The sequence below is a fragment of the Vicugna pacos genome, chromosome 11 (genome assembly GCF_048564905.1).
Source record: "Vicugna pacos chromosome 11, VicPac4, whole genome shotgun sequence".
NCBI classification, from domain to species: Eukaryota; Metazoa; Chordata; class Mammalia; order Artiodactyla; family Camelidae; genus Vicugna; species Vicugna pacos.
This window is the reverse complement of record NC_132997.1, coordinates 26,080,384-26,101,417: the sequence shown is the minus strand read 5'-3', so window position 1 is coordinate 26,101,417 and position 21,034 is coordinate 26,080,384. Positions and strand designations below refer to the sequence as shown.

The 21,034-nt window shown below is 41.5% G+C and overlaps 1 protein-coding gene and 1 long non-coding RNA gene across 3 annotated transcripts in view; one reads left to right on the top strand and one right to left on the bottom strand.

The window, feature by feature from the left end:
• DISC1 (DISC1 scaffold protein) overlaps positions 1-21,034 on the top strand; it is a 285,981-nt gene that overhangs the window by 243,123 nt on the left and 21,824 nt on the right. The window contains exon 11 of the mRNA XM_072970971.1: positions 11,332-11,608. Within this exon, the coding sequence (XP_072827072.1) occupies positions 11,332-11,608 (277 nt within the window). The remainder of the gene's footprint in view (positions 1-11,331; positions 11,609-21,034) is intronic.
• Positions 1-21,034, bottom strand: part of LOC140699232 (uncharacterized) — a 34,821-nt gene that overhangs the window by 10,550 nt on the left and 3,237 nt on the right. Inside the window, exon 2 of one of the 2 annotated variants that reach the window (XR_012077254.1) lies at positions 14,580-14,699. This is a non-coding gene — a long non-coding RNA (uncharacterized lncRNA). The remainder of the gene's footprint in view (positions 1-14,579; positions 14,700-21,034) is intronic. The other variant, XR_012077253.1, reaches the window with a different exon arrangement.

The window sequence follows — 21,034 nt, the reverse complement described above, 5'->3', positions numbered from 1 at the left end:
TAACAATAGGAGAATAATAAGTGGATGTGGCCCACAATGGTCACGTCTTTACCATCATATGTGCGCATTTAAGACTGATTTTCATTTTATTAGTGCCTCCTACTGTTCAAGATTTGAGAAGTTATGTACTTTTTCTATTATCATTGCTCTTTTATATATTGTATACATCATTTTGTATTTCCTTTTCTACAATCTATCCTCTGAGATAGACATAAGACATCTTAGATTAAAAATGTAGAAACTCAGATTGAGATAAAATATTCCTTTAGAAACTAAACTCCAATCACAGTCATCTGATTTTGATTGAATCAACTCTGTGTTCAGCCACAATTAAGAGGAAAACCAGCTCTAACTGGCTTAAACAAAAGTAGGATGGACACCTGGGTTGGTTGGTTCAGCAGTTCAGACTTGTCATCAAAAACCCAGATTCTTTCCATTTCTTTTTTCAGCCATTTCCATTTGTAATGCATCAGCTTTGTCCGTAGGCTGACTCCATAAGGATCACAGGATAGATGCAGTGGTTTCTTGGTTCATTACTATTGGGAGAGAAAGTAAAAACTACTCCCCACGCACCACCATCCCAGCAGGGGCCACAGAACACGGTCTGCCTGAGTTTAGTTCAGCTGTCTGGGGTTGGCGACCCCTGGACTGTAAAAGCCTGTCCAGTGGAATGTCACAGGTCAACTGTTTTCATCTAATCACAGTTTACCTGAGGAGTCAGGGAGGGGCTACCATCCAGTACGTCCCAAGGAGGGAGGGATGGTTACCTGAATACTCCCTGAGTTCTGTTAGGAAGGACAAAGAGGAAGGGACATTGGCTCAGCAGACAACAGTGTCCACTACAGTTTCCAAGACAAACACTCTTTCATATATACTACATGTCCTCTTGTCATATTATCAGGTGAAATTTTGGGAAGTAGGCTGAAATATCCAACCGTCTTTGTTTGGTGGAGAATTGTGTTCATCCTCCTTTCTTGGGAAGCTGAAGACAAAGGGATAAAATTGAAATATTTCCAATAAAACCTTTATTTTAAAAATTAGAGATTAAGTCTTTGTTGCCCAAGGAAGGAAAAGATTTCAGACACACGAGGACTAGAAGTGGTTAAGCAATTTGCAGTTGAAAGCTTCGCACCGTTGGGCATTCACATATTAGCTTGATATTTTACTCCATTATGGTTCTGTAAAAAGACCTGGCTGTCTTCAGTGCTTTTTTAGTGAAAATATTAATAAATATTAATAAATCAGGAAAGAGAGTTTGGTGATAAGAGCTGAAATGATTGGTGTCTGTGTTAGAATTCAGTACGTCCATTCCTAAAATGGATAGAAGCTCGCCTGCTAACTTCCTGCCTACCCTCTCTCTTAGCATCATTCTCTGTAAATAACACACACATGCTTCAGTTCCATGAAGATTCAACCACAATTAGATGATCTCTCTTGGACCTCATTTGACTTCCAACTGGGAGGAATAACAAAAATGTTGAGTCTCAATTCTCTGTTGAAGAACTTTCCCCCAAACGCTGAAACTGTATGTTCAAATTGCCTCATTTTGGGCTGTGAGAACATCACCAAAGACCTCACATAGTTCAAATAGCAGGGAGTCATTCATTTAAGGGATGATTTTACTAAATGACCTAATTATTCTCCTGAACGGGAATAGCACATCTCAAGACTTTGAAATTAACAGCTTCTCTCTGTTGTACAAATGGATTCAATAAGAAGATATTTAAAACATTGAAAGCTCCATGAGATTATTACGTGAGCCGTAAGGAGGCACTGCAATTTTACACCTACAGGATTTACTCTACATTCAGCATGTGTCTCTAAAATTGGTTTCCAAATTTTGATGTAGGCATCCTAAGAGAGACTTCAGGATAAGCCCCACTGACTCAGAGACTACACATACTGTATTTTGTCAAATAGAAGGTTGGACACAAAGTTACAGTATTCAAATCACTATAATGTAGAAACTTGCTTACGGAATCAGCAAGCTCTCTTCCCCTAGGAAACTTATGAGAGGTGGGCTGTTGGCTCTTTCCCTTAAACCCAGCCCTGCACGCACCACTGGAAGCCATGAGTGATTCTGATGGATCTGACAAGTTAATAACAAAAAGTAACAGAGAGCCCCCCAGGCAACTGAAGGTGATTTGGTCTCCACGTGGGAAAGAAGCAGCTGATAAAGCGAAGGTTTTCAGGCATGCCCTTTTCCTTCTCCCACGTTGCCTGAGAAGGCCAGTGCCCACCGTGCTGCTTCTGGAAAGAGACAAGCACCTGCTGAGCAGTGAATCAGGGGAGACAGGACCAGAAAACCAGCATAAGAGAAGGACTGACATGGGAGGGTATCAAACTGATGGCTTGGATCATGAGTGTACCCCCAGCCCTCCCTGTTCTGTGAGGGGTCAGTCATCACCACTGAGGAAGTCTGTGTATTTCTGCAGGCACAGACGTACAGATTATTCCAAACAGAAGTTCTTTTCCTTGGGATGGTGCCCCACCCTCCCACCACCTAAATCTATTAGGTTGGGCACAACTTAGGGCCTTGGCATGTTCCCCTTCTCCAGAGACTCCTCACCAGCCAAAGAGGTGAACACGGCTGCAGAAGCATGAACTCATAGGGAAAATGCATGAGACTCTTAGCAGGGCCACTGCTGTAGAATTACAACAGCAAATGGAAGGACTCTTACTGAGTGAAGCATAATTACACAAGATAGATGGATCAAATATTTCCCAAAGAGAAGGGAGGATATTGGAGCCAGGAAGCAAAACAAGAAGTCATAAAGAAACCCAAGTGCAAATTTAGAGAATGCAAAATTTAAAAATTGAAGAAAAAAAAGTTCTCAGTAAATGAGTTCAATAGCCAAACGGATTCAGTTGAAGAACCAATTAGTGAACCAGATGATCAAAAAACTCCGAGGGCCTGAGGAATAGACAGAGAGAAAGGAAAAAAAAAAAAGATAAATTAAGCATATACAGAATAGAGTTATTTGATCAACGTTCCTATGAAATGAATCCCAGAAGAAAAGAAAACAATTAGTTGAGGAGAAAGAGGAAATGTTTGAGAGACTAATGACTGAAAATTGCTCAGAAAACAGGAAAAGATGTACGATCTTTTACTGATGGGCTTCCTAACTCTCACAGAATAGAAAAAAGTGGGGAGCCTACTGGGTTTGCAATTAAAATTTATATATACCAAAGATAAAAAGACAATTCTAAGGGCAGATCATCTAGAAAAGGGTAAGAATTAAACTGATCTCAGACTTTCAAGTAACAGCAGGAAATTCAGGAAGGCAGAGTATTAAGCCAAACCATTATTTAGTGTTTGAGTGTGAAATTGAGGTGTTCTCAGACCTGTAAGTCCTTAAAAGATTTACAGTATGTATCTTTTTTGAAGCATTCTTAAAGGAAATATTTCAACAAGATGTAAAGTAAGTTCAGGAGGACAGTTTGAATTATATGAGAGAGTCCAGGGGGAAAAAAAATCTTTAGTAATTCTACTGTTGATGAAATGGAGAACTTACAAATAAAAACATATCATAGTAAAAATTTAGAACTCAAATGAAGCCTCAAAACACATATAACTGCATCACCTTTGAGATGGGATGGGGATTGAAGGAGAGCGAGGTAAAAGTTTGCTACGGTGCAGCCCAGGTAGGCTTATTCGTCCCCTGACCTAGTGGGAGTCCCTCAGACAGCAAATGAAAATTTAATTTCATGCAAAACCAGTATACAAATGCTTATGGCAGCTTTATTCACATTCCCAGATTGGGAACATCACAGATGTCCTTCAGTGGGGGAATGGCTGAGTAAGCTGTGGTCCAGATGTAGCATGGAACACGGCTCAGCAGTAGAAAGGAATAAACTATTGATACATACGTGGCTCTCCAGGGAATTATGTTGAATGAAAAAAGCCGGTCCCCAAAGGTGCATACTTTATGATGCCATTTCTGTACCATTTTTGAAATGACAAAATTTTAGAAATGGAGAACAGATTTAGTGGTTTCCAGAGACTAGGGATGGGGGGAGGGTCAGGGTGGGAAGTAGATGGTGTGGTTATAAAATGGGACTTAGGGGTACCTGTGATGATGGTGGAATTGGTCTGTATCTTGAATGTGGTGGTAGATACATGAACTTACACAAGGGTGAAATTATATAGAACTGTAGACAGACACACACACACACACACACACACACACACACGTGCACACATACATGCAAATGAGAGGACATCCAAATAAGATGAGTGGATTGTATCAATGCCAATTCCCTGCTTGTGACACTATTTTATTTTTGCAAAATGTTACCATTGCGGACAACTGAGTAAAGGATGCGTGGTGCGCTCTCTATTGTTTCTCACAGTTTTATGTGAATTAATAAAAAGAAAAAGGAAGGTAGGAAAAAAGAAATAAAGACAAAAGTTTAAAAAAATTAAAAATCTTAGTTGTAATCAATCAGGAAAATAGTAACAATTAAACAGTAATTACAGTAACTGTGAACAGTTGGGTTAAGGTCACCAATCCCAAAGATAAAATTCCAGAATGGATTTTTATAAAGTTCAGCCAAATGTTTTGTATTGCATTCATTTTTGAAAAAAGAATGTAAAAAAGAAGTTGAAAATAAAGGGTGGTAAAATATAAGCCAGGAACAAATTGAACTAAAAGAATATTGGAGTAACAATTATAATATCAGACAAAATAGATTTTAAGGAAAAAATATTGTATCAACAAATAAGATCATCATATACTTAAAAGAAGCAGTAGAAAATTTAATGATTGAAACATATACATCTAACATAATCTGAAATACATAAAACAACCAATAGCACTTTGGGAGAAAATAGATGAATCAAAAATTGAAATTGGATTCCACATATGAGCGATCTCTTATGGTATTTTTCTGTCTCTTTCTGGCTTACTTCACCTAGAATGACATTCTCCAGGAACATCCATGTTGCTGCAAATGGTGTTATGTTGTCAGTTTTTATGGCTGAGTAGTATTCCATTGTATAAATATACCACATCTTCTTTATCCAGTCACCTGTTGATGGACATTTAGGCTGTTTCCATGTCTTGACTGTTGTAAATAATGCCTGTGAACATTGGGGTGCAGGTGTCATCCTGAAGTAGGGTTCCTTCTGGATATATGCCCAGGAGCGGGATTCCTGGGTCATATGATAAGTGTATTCTTAGTCTTTTGAGGAATCTCCACACTGTTTGATGTGGGGAAGAGGTTGGGTGAAATGGATAAAGTGAGTCAAAAGTTACAAACTTCCCAGTATAAAATAGTTAAGTCCTGGGAGTGTAAAATACAGCATGGTGATTAGAGTTAACAATACTGTATTGTATATTTGAAAGTTGCTAAGAAAGTAGATCTTAAAAGTTCTCACAAGAAAAACAAACTGTGTAACTATGTGTGGTGATGGATGTTACCTAGTCTTAAGGTGATGATCACTTTACAATGTATGTAAATCTCAAACCATTTGTTATACACCTGAAACTAATATTTCGTACATCAATTATACTTCAATTAAAAAACAGAGGCTGGAAATTTCAAACATTCATTTCAGAAAATGGTAGATAAAGCAGACAAAATAAAAGCAAATATATAATTAAATTCAATAACATAGTATGCTGTAACTTTAGAGTCAGTGAACAGAGCACTCATTTTCTTGGGACATAAAGAACATTTACACAGAGTGATCAAGTACTCCTAGGTGAGAGAGGAAGTCTACAGTTTATAAAGCAGATTTCCAACTATTTAATAAAATCAGATATTAATCTAACACAGAAGGAGCTGATAAAGGCTTCTGTCTAGAAATTGCAAAACTACTGCTAAATCGCCCTTGAGTTAAAGAGGGACTCATGAGGAAAGACAGTGAAAACACTGTGTGTCAAATGTGGGGACAATAATGTTGCCAATCCTGGGAATCAGATTCAATTACAGGAAAGTATGAAAAACCAGTAAGTTTGATGGTAGGTATACAAGTGTTTCTTAAGCTATTTTCCGTATTTTCTGGATATTTATAATATTTAATACTTTTTAAAATTGAAAAAGCATGTTATAATAAAACTTAAAAATATTAAACATGATTAAAGTACTACTAGGTGAAAACTTAGAGCTTTAAATACATTTATTAGAAAATTAAAATAGCAAGAGGAACATGAAAGAAAGAAAACAAGTGTTTAACGGAAGCAGCTAATAAAAAATCATAAATCTGAAGAAATGAGAGAAAAGCAAAGATAAAGACAAGATTAGAAAACAAGAAACCAGAGAACAAATATCGGTATCAAAGATTACCAAAGCAAGCCTCTGGTAGACTGAGCAAGGTAAATCAGAAAAGAGTTAAGTAAATAAAATACAGAATGGAAAGGGGGAATGTCTATGGAGACAAGTGATTTAAAAAATAATTTGTAAATTGATGAACAAGCATCACAGTTCATATGAAACCTATGAGAAAATGGACTGATTTCCATCGAAGATATAAAGTGGGAAACTGGACACAAGAAGAAAGAGGAAATTGAGTAGACTATAAAAATTATCATAGTGATGTGGCAATAAAACTCGTCCTGCGACAAAAGCCTTAGGAAAAGGTCGGAGAACCCAGGAAAGGAATAAACAGGCAACGGATGGGAAGAGACGAGTCACGGAAGAAAATCGGAGTGGCTGTGAAGCGACCGTAGTGGAGAAACACAGCTTCCAACAACAAGATGCCACGTGTCACCTATCAGATTGGCTACAAATGGGAGGCTGGAAAATAGAGTCCAGTGTTCCTAAAACGGACAGTGTCTTTCCTTGTGGACCAGACCCCACTCCTGCTCGCCCGCTCCAGGACACGGCTCGGATCGTCTGCCTTCTCTTTCTCCCTTTTTCACTTTTACCAGCACATAACACAATCAGAAAGTGCACACATCACGCATATACAGCTTGATGAGTTTGTATATAATGAACATGCTCATCGCCACTACCGCTGAAAAATAAAACACAACCGTGCTCACACCTCTCCCTGTCGTGACCCCACTCCTCCCCAAAGTAGCCACCATCCTGGTGTTGAACACAATGAATTAGCTTTGCATATTTTGGAATATAAAATAGATGGAATCATAACGCCTCCTCTTTGTTTCTGTCTAACCTTATGTTTTTAAGAATTCACCTGTATTGTTGCAAATGTACTAATTCACCTTCTTTGCAATGTGACATTCTAACAAAAGAACAGTCCACAGTTTATCCATTCTTCTACTTATGGGCATTTGGTTTCCCTCCTGGGTTTTGGATGTTACAAATGATGTTGTCTGATCACACAGACAGTTGATCTTCATTATTTGTGGACTCTGTATGTGTGAGTTTGTCTACTTACTCAGATTTATTTGTGACCCTAAAATCAATACCTACAGACCTTTCACAGTCATTCATGGATGTGGCCAGAGTGGCTGAAAACTTGGGTCCTCTGATGCACACGATCCCAGGTGAGGTCAAACAAGGCAATGCCCTGCTTTCTTGTTATAGTTCTTATTCTGTAGAAAGTGTCCTTTCTGCTGTCTACTTAATGCCTTTTCTCCCCCACATCTTTGTGCTTTTTCTTGGTGATTTTGCTGTTCAAATGGTGGCCCCAGCATAGCACTGAGGTGCTGTCTGGTGTTGTCAAGTGTGGGAGGGCTGTGATGTGCCTTGTGGAGAAAACACACGTGTTAGGTAAGCTTTGTTCAGAACTGAGTTACGGTGCTCCTGACCGTGAGTCCAGTATTAGTGAATCAACGATTTGTATCAAATAAGGAGTTTTTAAACAGAAATGAACATAAAACAAGGTTATAAATCAATCAGTTGATGATAATTTTCTCACCAGAAGCTCATGGGACTCTAACCCTGCATATCCCCTGGGAGCAATGTTTCAGCATCTGCTAATTCAGTGCTTGCAGTGGTGACGTGACAGAATGAGACTACTGTGAATAATGAGAATGGACCGTGTGTGCATTTCATGAGTGTATACCTAGGCCATCTGCTGCTGGGTCATACGATTGATACTTTCAACATTAGTACATCTGTCAAAGAGATTTCAAAGACACTGCGTTCGTGTACACTCCTATCAGCGGTATAGGAGAGTACAGATAATTCTGCGCCTTTCCTGACACTTGGTATTGTCAGGCTTTTAAATTTTAGCCATTTTGTTGAACGTACAGTACATCGCACTGTAGTTGAATATGCATTTTCCTGATGATAAATGGCGTTGAGTATCTTTTTATAAGTTACTCATTGGCCAATTAGATGCCCTCTTTTGTGAAGTGTCTGTCCAAGTCTTCACCCTTTTAAAAAAGTGAGTTGTCTGTAGGAGTCCTATTTCTATTCTGGAATCAGTCTTTCGTTGGTTGTATGTGTTAACAAATAATTTCTTCCACTCTGTGGCTTACCATTTCATTCTCTCAGTGGTGTTTTGGATGAATACAAGTTCTTAATATTAATAGTCAAGTTTATCATGTGTTTTCTTTATAGTTAGTACTTTTTATATCCTGTTTGAGAGACCTTTGCTTACTGCAAAGTCACAAAGATGTTCTGTACAGGCACACCTCAGAGACACTGCAGGTTCAGCTACAGACCATGACAATAAAGCAAATATCGTGATGAAGTGAGTCACATGAATATTTGGATTTCTCAGTGCATATAAAAGTTATGTTTGCACTCTGTTATAGCCTATTAAGTGCGCAATTGCAGTCTTAAAAAAAACAAGGTACGTATCTTAATTAAAAAAATACTTTGTTGCTAAAAAATGCTAACCATCAGCTGAAACTTCAACGAGTAACACCGTAATCTTTTTGCTGATGGAAGGTTTGAAATATTGTGAGAACTTCCAAAATATGACACAGAGACATGAAGTGAGCAAATGCTGTGAAAATAATGACGCTGATAGACTTGCTGGACACAGGGTTGCCACAAACCTTCAATTTGTAAAAAAAAAAAAAATGCACTACCTGTGCAGTGCAGTAAAATGAAGCACAAACAAGTGAGGTATGCCTGCATTATTTTCTAAAAGTTTTATTCTTTTATCTTTCACATTTTCATCTATAATGCACCTGAAACTGAGGTTTGCAATGATGTGAGCCAATAATCATGATTTGACTTTTTCTCTATAGTGATGATCCAGTTGACGAAGTACACGTGTTTAAAGACTGTCATTTTCCCATTATACTTTATCTCTGATACTTTTATGACATATAATTTCCATCTTTGTATCTGCAGCCTGTTCGTGTCTTATATTTAATCTATGTCTTTTATAGACAATATGTAATTAGATTTTGATTTTTTTTATTCTAGTCTAAAATCTTTGTCTTTTAAATACAGTATTTACCTATTTATATTTAATATAATTCCTAATATATTTGGGCATAAATAGTTATATTTTACCATTTTCCTTATCTGTATCATGTTTATTCCTGTCTTTATTGCTTTCATCAAAACAAGACTTCAGTATTTTTTAAATTTAGAAATATTTCTCCCATATTAGCTTGTCAGTTATACATTCTTTTAATCTCAGTTTTATGACTACCATAAGGGTTTCAATATGAATCTGTGGCTTTATTACTTTCCAGACAACACAAGGACTTGAAGCTATTTTAATTCCTTTTGTTCCTTTCTTCTCTTTATGCTGGGTGTTATGTATTTTAATTCTTCATATATGTTAGACTGCAAAATAAATTATTATTGCCTTTTTTTGCATCACTGTTCACTTAGATTTACCCACATGTTTAGTCTTTTTATTGTTTTTCTTTCCTTTATGCATGTCCATGCTTCCAGCTGGGATCATTTCCTTTATCATGGATGTGCTGCCAAGGAATTCTTTCCGCTTTTATTTATCTGAAGATATCTTTCTTTTATTTTTATTTTTGAAGGTTTTTAAGAATAATTGTGTAATTTATAGATTGTTAGGTTTTTCCCACTATTTTGAAGATGTAGCTTTATTATCTCCTGGCATCCATTTCTCTCACCCATGTTATTGTTGTCTTGAAGTGAATGTCTGTTTTCTCCCCCCCCAGCTGTTTTTTTTTCTGATTTTTTTAATTGTATAGTCAGTTACAATGTGTCAATTTCTGACAGACAGCATAATGTTTCAGTCATACATATACATACATATATTCTTTTTCATTATAGCTTACTACAAGATATTGAATATAGTTCCCTGTGCTGCACGGAAGAAATTTGGTTTTTATCTATTTTATATATAGTTGTTAGTATTTTCCCCTCTAGCTGTTTTTAAGAGCTTTGATCTGTTTCTTTGGTGTTCAGCAGTTTCACTAAGATAAACCTAAGTGTGTTTTATCTTTGATTTCCCCCACTTTGAGATTATAATGCTGCCTGAGTGTGTAGTTTGATGTCCCTTGTCAATTATCTGAAAATGCTCAGCTAATAAGAGCTCTCCTTATATTGTTTCTGCTTCGTTCTTTCTTTTTTCCTTCTGGATTTATCATTTATAGATACAGGCTTTAAAATAATGATACATATGTTCAGGAAGATAGAGGACATGATGGATAATTTCAGCAGAGAACTGAAATATATTCAAGAAATCACACAGAAATTATAGAACTGAAAAATAAACTAACTCAAATTGAAAACACAAGAGATAAGTTGAATAGCAGATTAGACACAGCAGAAGGAAGGGTTATTAAGTGGAAGATAGGTGTATAAGAACATCCAGCTTAAAGCTGAATGGATGGATGATAACTACATATTTTCATTTAAAATTCCCAATTTTTGGCTTTCCAGGAAAAATCAAAATTTTTGTGAACTCTGAATCTATATTCTGCATAGCTTTACTTGGTCTGAGCAGGTGAAGGGCTCAAAAGTTCACTCCTTTCTATTATTTTCTGCCACTGAGGCTGAATATCAGTCGTCACGGTTTATATTGCCCCTGCATTGCTTCACTCATTTACACCACCTGGTGAGTGTGTGTTGGGAGGGGAAATGGTAGGGGAGGGACAATCTAGGCAGTTGAAATCGTACACGAAAAAGTACTTAGCCCCAGGGCAGTTGGGCAGGTCTGGGAACTCAAAGAAAACCAGCACAGCTGGAGCACAGGGGGCGTTGTATTGGGCCACCAAGTCTGGAAAAATCCTTGGCTCCTGGATGTCCTTGCAGACCAAGTAGCTAAGAAGGACAATACTTATTTCCCTGTTACTTGCTGGTGTACAAACTTGGCCCCTCTGAGTCTTCTGGCTGAAGTTGCATCACTGCAAAATGACATTGTTAACTCTAAGATGACTAGCTAACCATTAGCCAGGTAGACAAGCTGTTGAGTTGGTACGATGAAACATCACTGAATTCATTTTTATGTCTTTGTTTCCTCTGTTTTAGCTGCAAGTGTCCGCTGCTTGGAAAAGTGTGGGAAGCTGACTTGGAAGCTTGTCGGTTGCTTATCCAGAGCCTGCAGCTCCAGGAGGCCAGGGGCAGCCTGTCTGCAGACGACGCGAGGCAGATGGATGACTTTGGGGGAGGCACTTGTACAACATCTCTGGCCACCCCCAACAGGGTCCACTCTGAAGATGAGAGGAAGACCCCTTTGCAAGCATGTGAAGAATGGAAGGTGCACCTGACCCCCTCTCCTCACTGTGCTGGCGGTGAACAGAAGGAGGTCTGTCCATCCCCATAGTCTCAGTAGGGGCCTTACTCTGAGGGGTGCTTTGGGAGAGCAGCAAACAGTGGGTGGGCTTCCCAATGAACCACCCAAACTCTTTAAAGTTTTAATAACTCTTGAATATAATTACAGATTTATGTAGAATTTTTGTAGAAATTGTTTAAAACATAGAAGAGCGAAAAGAATAACTTCGGGCATGTGTAGTTTTTTTATTCTAATTTCATGGCTCTAGTTCAAATACAGAGTTTCATGTGTAATTACTATATATATATATGGCCCACATTATATGTCATATACAACATATTGTTATATATACTATATATTATATATGTCATATATAATATTTAATTCTATATTTAGAATCCATCTTACAATATATCATTATTCTTCAGGATCAAATATACATGTATATTCCATTAACTGTTTTTGCCAAAGCAAGAACATAATGAATATTAGAATCTTATCTTTTCATTTAAAAAAAACCCTGATACTTAGCCTGTGATATATGCATTAAAAATTAATGTGCAGATTTATTTAATACTTTACCCCAAGGCTGACCTAGATTAACAAAGAAGAGTTCCCTGCCCCTCCCCTCCCAGGTCTCTCTCTCCGCTCCCCTGCCGCCCCCGGTTCACCTCTCCTCTTTCCCTTCCCCTCTCACACGCTTTTTCCCTCTAACCCTAAGAAGACCCTTTCAATGGAAGGGCTCTAGGAATTTTTTTTCCAATTTTAGTGCCATGATAGGAGGCTTCAGAGCCCTTTTCTGGCCAGCTTCCCAAGTGATCTGAATATTAAAGTAAATAAAATAAATCTTCCTTGGTGAAGCTGGAGGAACGTGTCACTTCACGTTCATATCTCACATCTGATGTTAGCTGTGTCTCCTCGTGGGGCCTTTGCCACGGCTCACGAGGGAAAGCCCCCCTCCCCATCCTGCCCCATTTGGGTGGGCCTCCCTGTCCTGTCTGCTAGACCGTGGTCTTTACAGAGCATACACTCTCTGACACCGTGTGGTGACAGTCCCTGCTTGGAAAATTGATACTTGATCCTGTATTTGGATTGAATGACCTTCTGAGAAAGCAGGCTGTTGTCACTCTCTGGAATCCTGCTGGCCTCACAGCATTAGGCTCTGCGTTGAACGATAGAGGATGATAACATCTTTGTTAGCTGAGGTGCTGCAGGTGGAACCCTCCTCCAACGCCTGGCTGCCAGTACTCTAGGTAGACTGGTTGAAATCTTGCCACCGGTTGCAGTTGGGCAGCTTGAAAGAATATTCTGGTGCAGAGGAATGTGCCGTCAGAAGAAAGGGTTGGGAGCCCTGGGTGAAGGGAACTGCAGGCCCTGGGGCCAGGTCTTTGAAGGCAGATCTGACTCTCCAAAGTGAGCTCCCGGGAGCTCAGGGCCAGGACAGGCAGGACCCAAGCCAGGTCTGTGGTGGGGTCTGCTGGGACAGTGGACACCACTGGAGGTCACACCTGACTCTGCAGATACAACTGTGTGGGAGAAGTCTCCTCCCTCCCTCCCTCCCTTCCTCCATTCTTCCCTTCCTCCCTCCCTCCTCCCTCCTTTCCTCCCTCTCTCCCTCCCTCCCTTCCTTCCTCCCTCCCTCCTCCCTCCCTCCTCCCTCCCTCCTCCCTCCCTTCCTCCCTCCCTCCCTTCCTCCCTCCCTCCCTTCCTTCCCTCCTCACGGTGCCCATGTGTCCCTCCAGGCACTGTGGGGGAGGACTTTCCTGAGAACAGAAGTATTATTCTTCCTCCATAAGATTATAAGCATCTACCAATCTGGCTACAGGAAAACAGAGCTTGTTTGCCTAAAAATAGGAAAATCAGAGTCGAGGATGAAAGGAGTAGAGCTTTGTTACAGAGCGGTGCTCGACTGGTGAGGAAGAGGTGCAGGCAGTGACAGAGAGAGCAGAAGAGCCGCAGTGGCCACCTCTCCGAGCTCCAGGACCTCCCACTGAGGCCCCCGGCTCCTCTCCACCAGCCCAAGTGCTGAGGACGTCCTGTAGTTTTTCATGGCTCTCTTGGGAGTAGAGGAGGGCAGAGGGGACTTTAAAGCTTCTGTTAGCTCAGTGCCATCTTCCCATCCTGCGCCCTGCCCTGTCCCATGTGCTGTTCCTGCATTGCTCTTCTGGGTGGATATTCACAGAGGAAGGTGGGCGTCTTTTGAACTCACGGGAGGCCAGAGTGTTAAGATGGTAGCTATTTTCTGGGAAGGGCAAAATTATGGAACAGAAAACAGATCGATTGTTACCAGGAATTGGGGTTAGGGGAAGGGGCTGATCACAGAGGGTGACATGAAGGAATTTTGGGGGGGAGTGTGTGATAAAACTGTTGCCAAGTCCAAACTTGTTCTGCTCACTGCATGACAGGCCAGTAAACAGGGAGATGAGATGTTGGGGTAGGAATAACGACTTTATTTGGAAAGCCAGCAGACCCAGAAGATGGGGGACTAATGTCCTCTGGAGAACCATCTTCTCCAAGTCAGAATTCAGGCTCATTTTATACTAAAAAGGGGAGGGGGTGTGGTTGGTTTTTGCAAACTTCTTGGTGTCGGAATCCTTTGTTCTTACAGCTGTCCGCGTGGGTCAGGTCATGTGTCCCTGTTAACCTCCCACAAGACAAATGTTATTTTCTATGCTGCAACTTGTTATTGTTATATAAATGGGAAAGTGTTACACCCTTAAAGGTCAGAGCCTCGAGAATGGGCTACCCTGTATATTTCATTCTTTTACAAAAGGTGCGGAACCAGCAGGACTCAGCCCAGGAACTAGCACAGGGTTAGAGCCAAAGGAACAGATCTCACATGGAGCTGGATTTCTTCTTCCCTTTTACAGAACTATTCTGCATCTTGGTTGTGGTAGCAGAACTGCAGAACTGTGTGCCTGTGTCTGAATCTATCACTTTACACCCAAATCTTTACTGTATATAACATTACAAACGTGATCACGATTAAAAACATGACACCTACCTGTGAAAAAACGAGGCTGTGGACGAGTTGCATTTGGCTCAGGGCTATCAGAAGGCGGTACAGTAGGGTGAGTGGGGCCCAAGGCTTCTAGGTCATTTACAAGTTGCATTTCCTTATCTGCTAAAAAAAAAAAAAAAAGATGAAGAATGAGGATAACGAAAACTATCTCATGATGCTGTTGTGAAGATTTAAAAAAAATAATGCATCTAAAAGTGATATATACATGGTAGAGGCTTAAATAGTCTTTGTGCTGTATGTGTGTGTGTGTGTGTGTGTGTGTGTGTGTGTGTGTGTCACTCTTTCTGGAAGTCACAAGTCTCGGTAAGACCTTTTTTTAAAAATAATATAGCTTGCTTCCTTTATCAAGAAGCAGAAGTGAGCAGTGAATAAGTGGAAGCTATCCAAGAAAAGAAAGGCTCAATAAAGGAAAAGTCTTGTTTGTGTTTGGATGGAGGCTCTGAGGCGCAGAGAAACGATAACCCGGGGTCTCATTTGGAAGGTTTTTTTGTCTTCCTGCCTGGGTTTTCTGGGGAGCCACTGAGGTCTGGGTTCTTGTGTGGCTGCAGTCCCTGTTGCTTTGCAGCCCTGCGCTGGCTTGGGTGTGGAACTCCCTGCTGGGTCTGGCCACCCTGCACTTCTCTCTCTTTTGAAGCAGGATGCCCCGAAGGCAGTCAGTTTCTTTTTAACCCAAATCTTCCATGAAAAATCGCTGCCTTCTTACGGTGGTCCACAGGGAGATGGATTTTCAAAGCCTTCCCTGTGCTTATCTGCCCCACGTGGTTATATGTGTTCCGGTTGTACTCTGGTTATAGCAAGTGCTTTGCCATTAATTAAAGCTTTGGCTGTGTTTACGGTCCCACCCGGCTTCTCAGCACCGCTTCCCCCATTTTACAGCCGGGCCCGTTAAGGCAAAGTAATTTGCTGTGGGCTTTGGTACAGAGGAAGCCGGCTGTGGGGCGAAGGGCCAGTTTCAGCATGCGCTTCCTCAAATGGTAGGAGCCCTCTCCTTTCTCGGTTTCATTACAGCCCTCCTGCAGGCTTTTCCTCGGACTCTGGAAACAATCAGCTGCTGCTGGCCCTGCCTTATAGACATTACAGAAATTACACGGGGGCCAGACAGGAGCTGGGGAAATCAGTGCGCCAGCTTCCTCTGCTCTGACGTTGCGCGTTTGTACTCCCTGTTCTGGCCGTCACGCCTGCGTAATTCTTGCTTTCCTGTCTGCAGCCTGTCCTGCAGGGGAGCCTTCTGTTTTCACGACGAAGCAGGCCCCCCTCCCACAGAGTTCCCCTGGACCGCCTCCCTCTCCCCTGACTTCTCACTCCAGCTGCTTCCTTTCCCAGCCGGCAGCTGCCACCAAAGTGGCTCAAAGCGTTACCGAGTCCAAACTCGTTCTGCTCGCTGCACAACTGGCCAATAAATCGGGACATGAGGTTTTGGGGCAAGGAATAATGACTTTATTCAGGAAGCCAGCAGACCTAGAAGATGGGGGACTAATGTCCTGGAGAATCATCTTCCCCAGGTCAGAATTCAGGCTCCTTTTATACTAAAAAGGGAGGTTGTTGCGAACTGTTGGAATCCTTTGTTCTTGTAGCTGTCACGTACATCAGGTCATTGTGTCCCTGTAAACCTCCAACCAGACAAGTGTTATTTTCTATTCTGCAACTTTTTATCATTATATGAATGGGAAAGTATTATAACCTTAAAGGTCAGAGCCTGGAGAACAGGCTACTCTGTATATTTCATTCTTTTACAAAAGGTGTGGAACCAGCACGACTCAGTACTGGCAACAGAGCACAGGGTGAGAGCTAAAGAAACAGATCTAATGTGGAGTCAGATTTGTTCTTCCCTATGGCAAAAGAGGTCCCCAAAAGGCCCAGCAGCTTTGAGCCATCTCACCCAGCAGTATTTGAGTGGCCAGTGTGTTACAATGTCTGCAATGAAAGGAATTGGCAATAAGATACATTGTCACTTTATTTATTAAATCATAGAGGTCTGCAAACAGTATTGTCAGTTTCTCCCACTTCCTTTTTACTCCATGTCATGTGAAAAGATAGCTGGAAAAGGGGTTCTGTGGTGAAGACAGGTGTCCTCACTGTTTGAAACCGATCGCTAATTCTAGAAACATCTCTAGTGGTCAGAGGGCTTCCTCTTCAGCCATAGACCCGGTTCTCTTTCTTCTCTGTCACTTCCTGGCTCAACTGAACTCTCAAAGGTTAAGTTAAGCAGCGTAAAAAGAACAAGTCCTGAACTACGTGTCCTCTTGACAGCTCTTCACCTCCGAATCTGTGGGACAGCCCCCCAGGGAAAATGCTCACTTAGTCATCAGATGACGTTGTCATCAGGAAGAACAAATCCGACTCTGTATTAGATCTGTTCCTTCGGCTGTCACCCCGTGCTCTGTTTCCTGTGCTGAGTCATGCTGGCTCTGCACCTTTTGTAAAAGAATGTTTCCTAGAGCCTGAAATACGCAGGGTAGCCTATTCTCAAGCTCTGGCCTCTAAAGTTTTAACACTTTGCCATTCACATAGAGAATAAGTTGCAGAACAGAGAATAACGTTTGTCTTGTTGGAGGTTCACAGGGGCACATGACCTGACCCACGCGGACAGCTGTAAGAACAAAGGATTCCGACACCAAGAAGTTTGCACCAACCAACCACACCCCCTCCCCTTTTTAGTAGAAAAGGAGCCTGAATTTTGACTTGAGGAAGATGATTCTCTAGGGCATTAGTCCCCCCTCTTCTCGGTCTGCCGGCTTTCTGAATAAAGTCATTATTCTTTGCCCCAACATCTCGTCTCCTGATTTACTGGCCAGTTGTGTGGTGAGCAGAACGTGTTTGGACTTGCTAACAGTTTTACTCTTTTTGTTTAGCACCTTTGGGGAGAAAGCAGACAATTAGAGCATGAAGAGATGTTCCACCTTCTCTACAATTTAGTATTTCGTGTCGCAAACTCAGTTGCCCTACCCTGAGAGTAGACCAGTAGGAGCAATCAGGATGCCATCAGGTTTAGTAACTGGTTGATTAATTAAAAAGCCAGAGAATCATAAAAACATGATACGTGTGCATTTTAAACTTTGTTTTTTAAAACCGAAAGCACACATTCATTTACTAGTTATTTGATGTAAAACCAAGGCATTTTGTTTGTAGAGGTCTTACTGGCTGGCTTTTCACATGGGCCTCCGCGCAGAAACATCGCCAATAATGCGTCATCGACAATTTCCAGTCTGCATTTCTTTCAAGTGGACTGGAAATTCCAAGAGCACTTGCAAAGCAGTCCTCAGCCTTCCCCACGCTTGCCCTCTCTTAAATGTTAATTGAGTTTTCCCAGGGGTTTCAACTTGGTTTACACGGAGATAAGAACTCCCTTTTCACACTAGTGTTTCATTGCTTTATGTAGAATGAATTGAAATTCTAAAAAATTAGAATTTTAGGTACAACTGGCAAAAATAGATTAAGAAGCAACTCAAGCAATAGGAATGGAAGTTCTGGGCTCACCAGGCTTCGCTCTGGCCCTGGCCTTGGTCCCTGCCTTTGAGGGAGGAAACAGAGCCTCGGGACGAGCTGGCAGGTGGGGAGAGGGGGCTTCTGGGCCGTGGGTTAGCTGGTTCCTGCCGGTTCTCTCGGTTAATTAATGTTTTCAGCTTGCCAACCTCCCGCCCTAGGAAAGCAAGTAGACTCTCTGATCTGCTTGCTTTCCCTGCTTTTGGAAAATTACGGAACCACTTTCTGTGCTCCGGGGCCTAATTGTGACACTTCTTCTACTAATTAAAAATACTTCAGTGCTTCCGGGGAAAACCACCTCAGGGCCCTCGGAGCCTCGTCCACCTTGGAAATTCCTTGTCATTCACTGATGAACACTGAGATCCACGGGGGATGGTCACCACCTGGATGGCGAGGACGAACTTATGGCATTTGTGATGCAGGCGGCTTGTCTCACGAGCAGGCAGGGGTCTCCTTTGAGTAGCTGAGAGATTTTTTAATCCAGGAGTTGACATTTCCGGAGAATGAACGAAGACTCTGCAAATTACTCTACCAGTAATTCTGGTAGTCTCAGAGTTGCATAAAACTATGCACAAAAAACATTCAGAAATGCAGAAATGTTTTAATCTAAAATGAACACCGAGGAAAGTTGGCATGTGACTCTGTCCTCTTTGGAGTTCAGTAGTTCTTAGCAGTGGGCAGCTCCCAGGGCGCATCCCCTGAAATGGAAACCCCCCCAGCTGGGCTCTGTCTTCATTTGCTCATACAAAGGGAGCTTAGCGCTGGATGCCACTTTCCCCAGAATCTGAATCTTCGTGTTAAATAGAGATTATTTAAGTACTTGGTGATACTATGATCCTTACTTACCAATAGATTTTTCTTCAGAAGTTTCTAGTAGAGTTTGGCCTAATTCAATGCTGGGGCTCAACCAAAGTGTGCTGAAAGGGGAGGCAGTCCATATTCTCTTGCATGATCATGGAGTAGAAAATACAGCTTTCCAACTGGGGAGGGTAGAGCTCAGTGGTAGAGTGTGTGCCTAGCATGCACGAGGCCCTGGGTTCAATCCCCAGCACCTCCAGTAAATAAACAAACAAGCCTAATTACCTCCCCTCCCCCCCAACACCCCCAAAACAAAACATTTTGATGTTTTTTTAAAAAAAGAAAATGCAGCTTTCCAAAGATCGCCCTTCATGTGACGTAGAAGTCTCAGGCCAATGAACGTTCCAGAATTATCAGGGCATTTCTTCTTCATCAGTATTTTTCGTTCCGTTAATGGGTCTATTCAGAGCTCATTTCTCGGCATCTTCTGTGTAATAAGCATGCAGATACTTGAAGAAAATTCATTTCTCATTTTGACCTAAAGACATCTAAATATTTCAGATGTTTCTTTACCACTTACAACATCTGGATGCTTTTAAAAGAAATGCTCACTTACTCAGGGTGTAACCATATAATTTGCATATTTGTATGAATACTTGTATTATGGAGTAGTCAGGATGTACCTTCAGTGTCTTAATTTGTGCCTCTCCGCTGGTTGGCGTTACCTAATGACTGCAGGACTCAGCACTTCTGTGAAAACACGAATACTTAGAAAACTCTATTTCAAATAGATGTGAAAGACATTCTTTGTGGCATGGACAGGAGTTTGAGATAAATATTCTCTATGTGGACAAAAAAAAAAAGAAAGAAAGAAAACCATATAGCATTTCTGGAATGTATTTGCCAAGCAAATATTTTGGAAAACAGCCCAAAGGAATGTATTTAAGGCTGTGATTTTAATACCGAACTAAGGAAATGCTTTAATGCATCAGCTAAGCCCACGGATGGTGGTAATCACATCTGGTTTACTTCAAGCTGTAGGAGAGGGAATGAAACTTAACAACAGAACAAACACCAGGAGGGTCAAGTCGCAGCATTTTTGGTTCCTAAGTAGGTATGTGTGTGCCGTGCAGGGTTTTAAATCAATTTTTATGCTGAAGTACTGCAGGGGCTCAGCCATCCATCAATGCAGATGGCTTGACAGCCGTGAGGGGAGAAGCTCTGTCACCTGTCCTTTCTTTATGGTGTAGCCTGTGACTTTCACTGCAGGAATTAAATATTTTTATGGATAGACAGCTATTGTTGATGCCGTATTACATGGCCAAGCAAAACAGGGATCTGAGTAAGCTGGTTGGGTTATAGCGAAGAATGGTCTATCCAAGACGGGACCTCCCTCTGCACCAACGATCCTAGCAAGGGTGGGGACAATTGATGACTTTAAACACAGCACCCAGCACAGTGCATTTCCCACGTGGAGGGTGGCCCTCATAGGTACTTGTGGATTTCCTCAGATTCATTTTTAAATCATAGCGATACCTCTGACTTCAGCTGTGACGTTTTTCTTGTTCTGCTACTTGATACCATTTCAGATATCACACTGCCTCTCCCTCTAGAACTACTTCTGATGGCATTTTAAAACATCAACTCTTTCGATATTCTTGACCCAGTGACTTCACCCAAGGTGGAGCCTGTCTGCTCCAATCTGTGGCAGATCACCACTGATGAATAGTATCTCTGAAAATGAATATGTGACCGGGCAGGACCCTGGGGGGGCCTTCCCTGGACAGACCCCTCCCCCATGTCCTCTGCTGCAGCCCCTCTCTGAAGCACCCAGATCATAGTATCTCATATGTATTTCCTGAGTTTTTCAGATGCTAAAAACCACCACCAAAGGGAAGAAATTAACTATTCGATGATCATGAGCACATGGCCCCCAGACCTTCTGGCGCCTGGGGGTTATGGTGTTGACTCCCTGTTCCTTCTTCATCAACCAGTCAGAGAATCGTGCACGAGCTGATCATGGTACCCTCTGACCCCCAGCCCTTACCTGCCTTTAAATATGCTTTGCTGAAACTCTTCAAGGAGTTCGGGGTTTTCTTGGACATGAGCCACACTGTCATCCTTGCTCGGCGCTGCAGTAAACCTTTCTCTGCTCC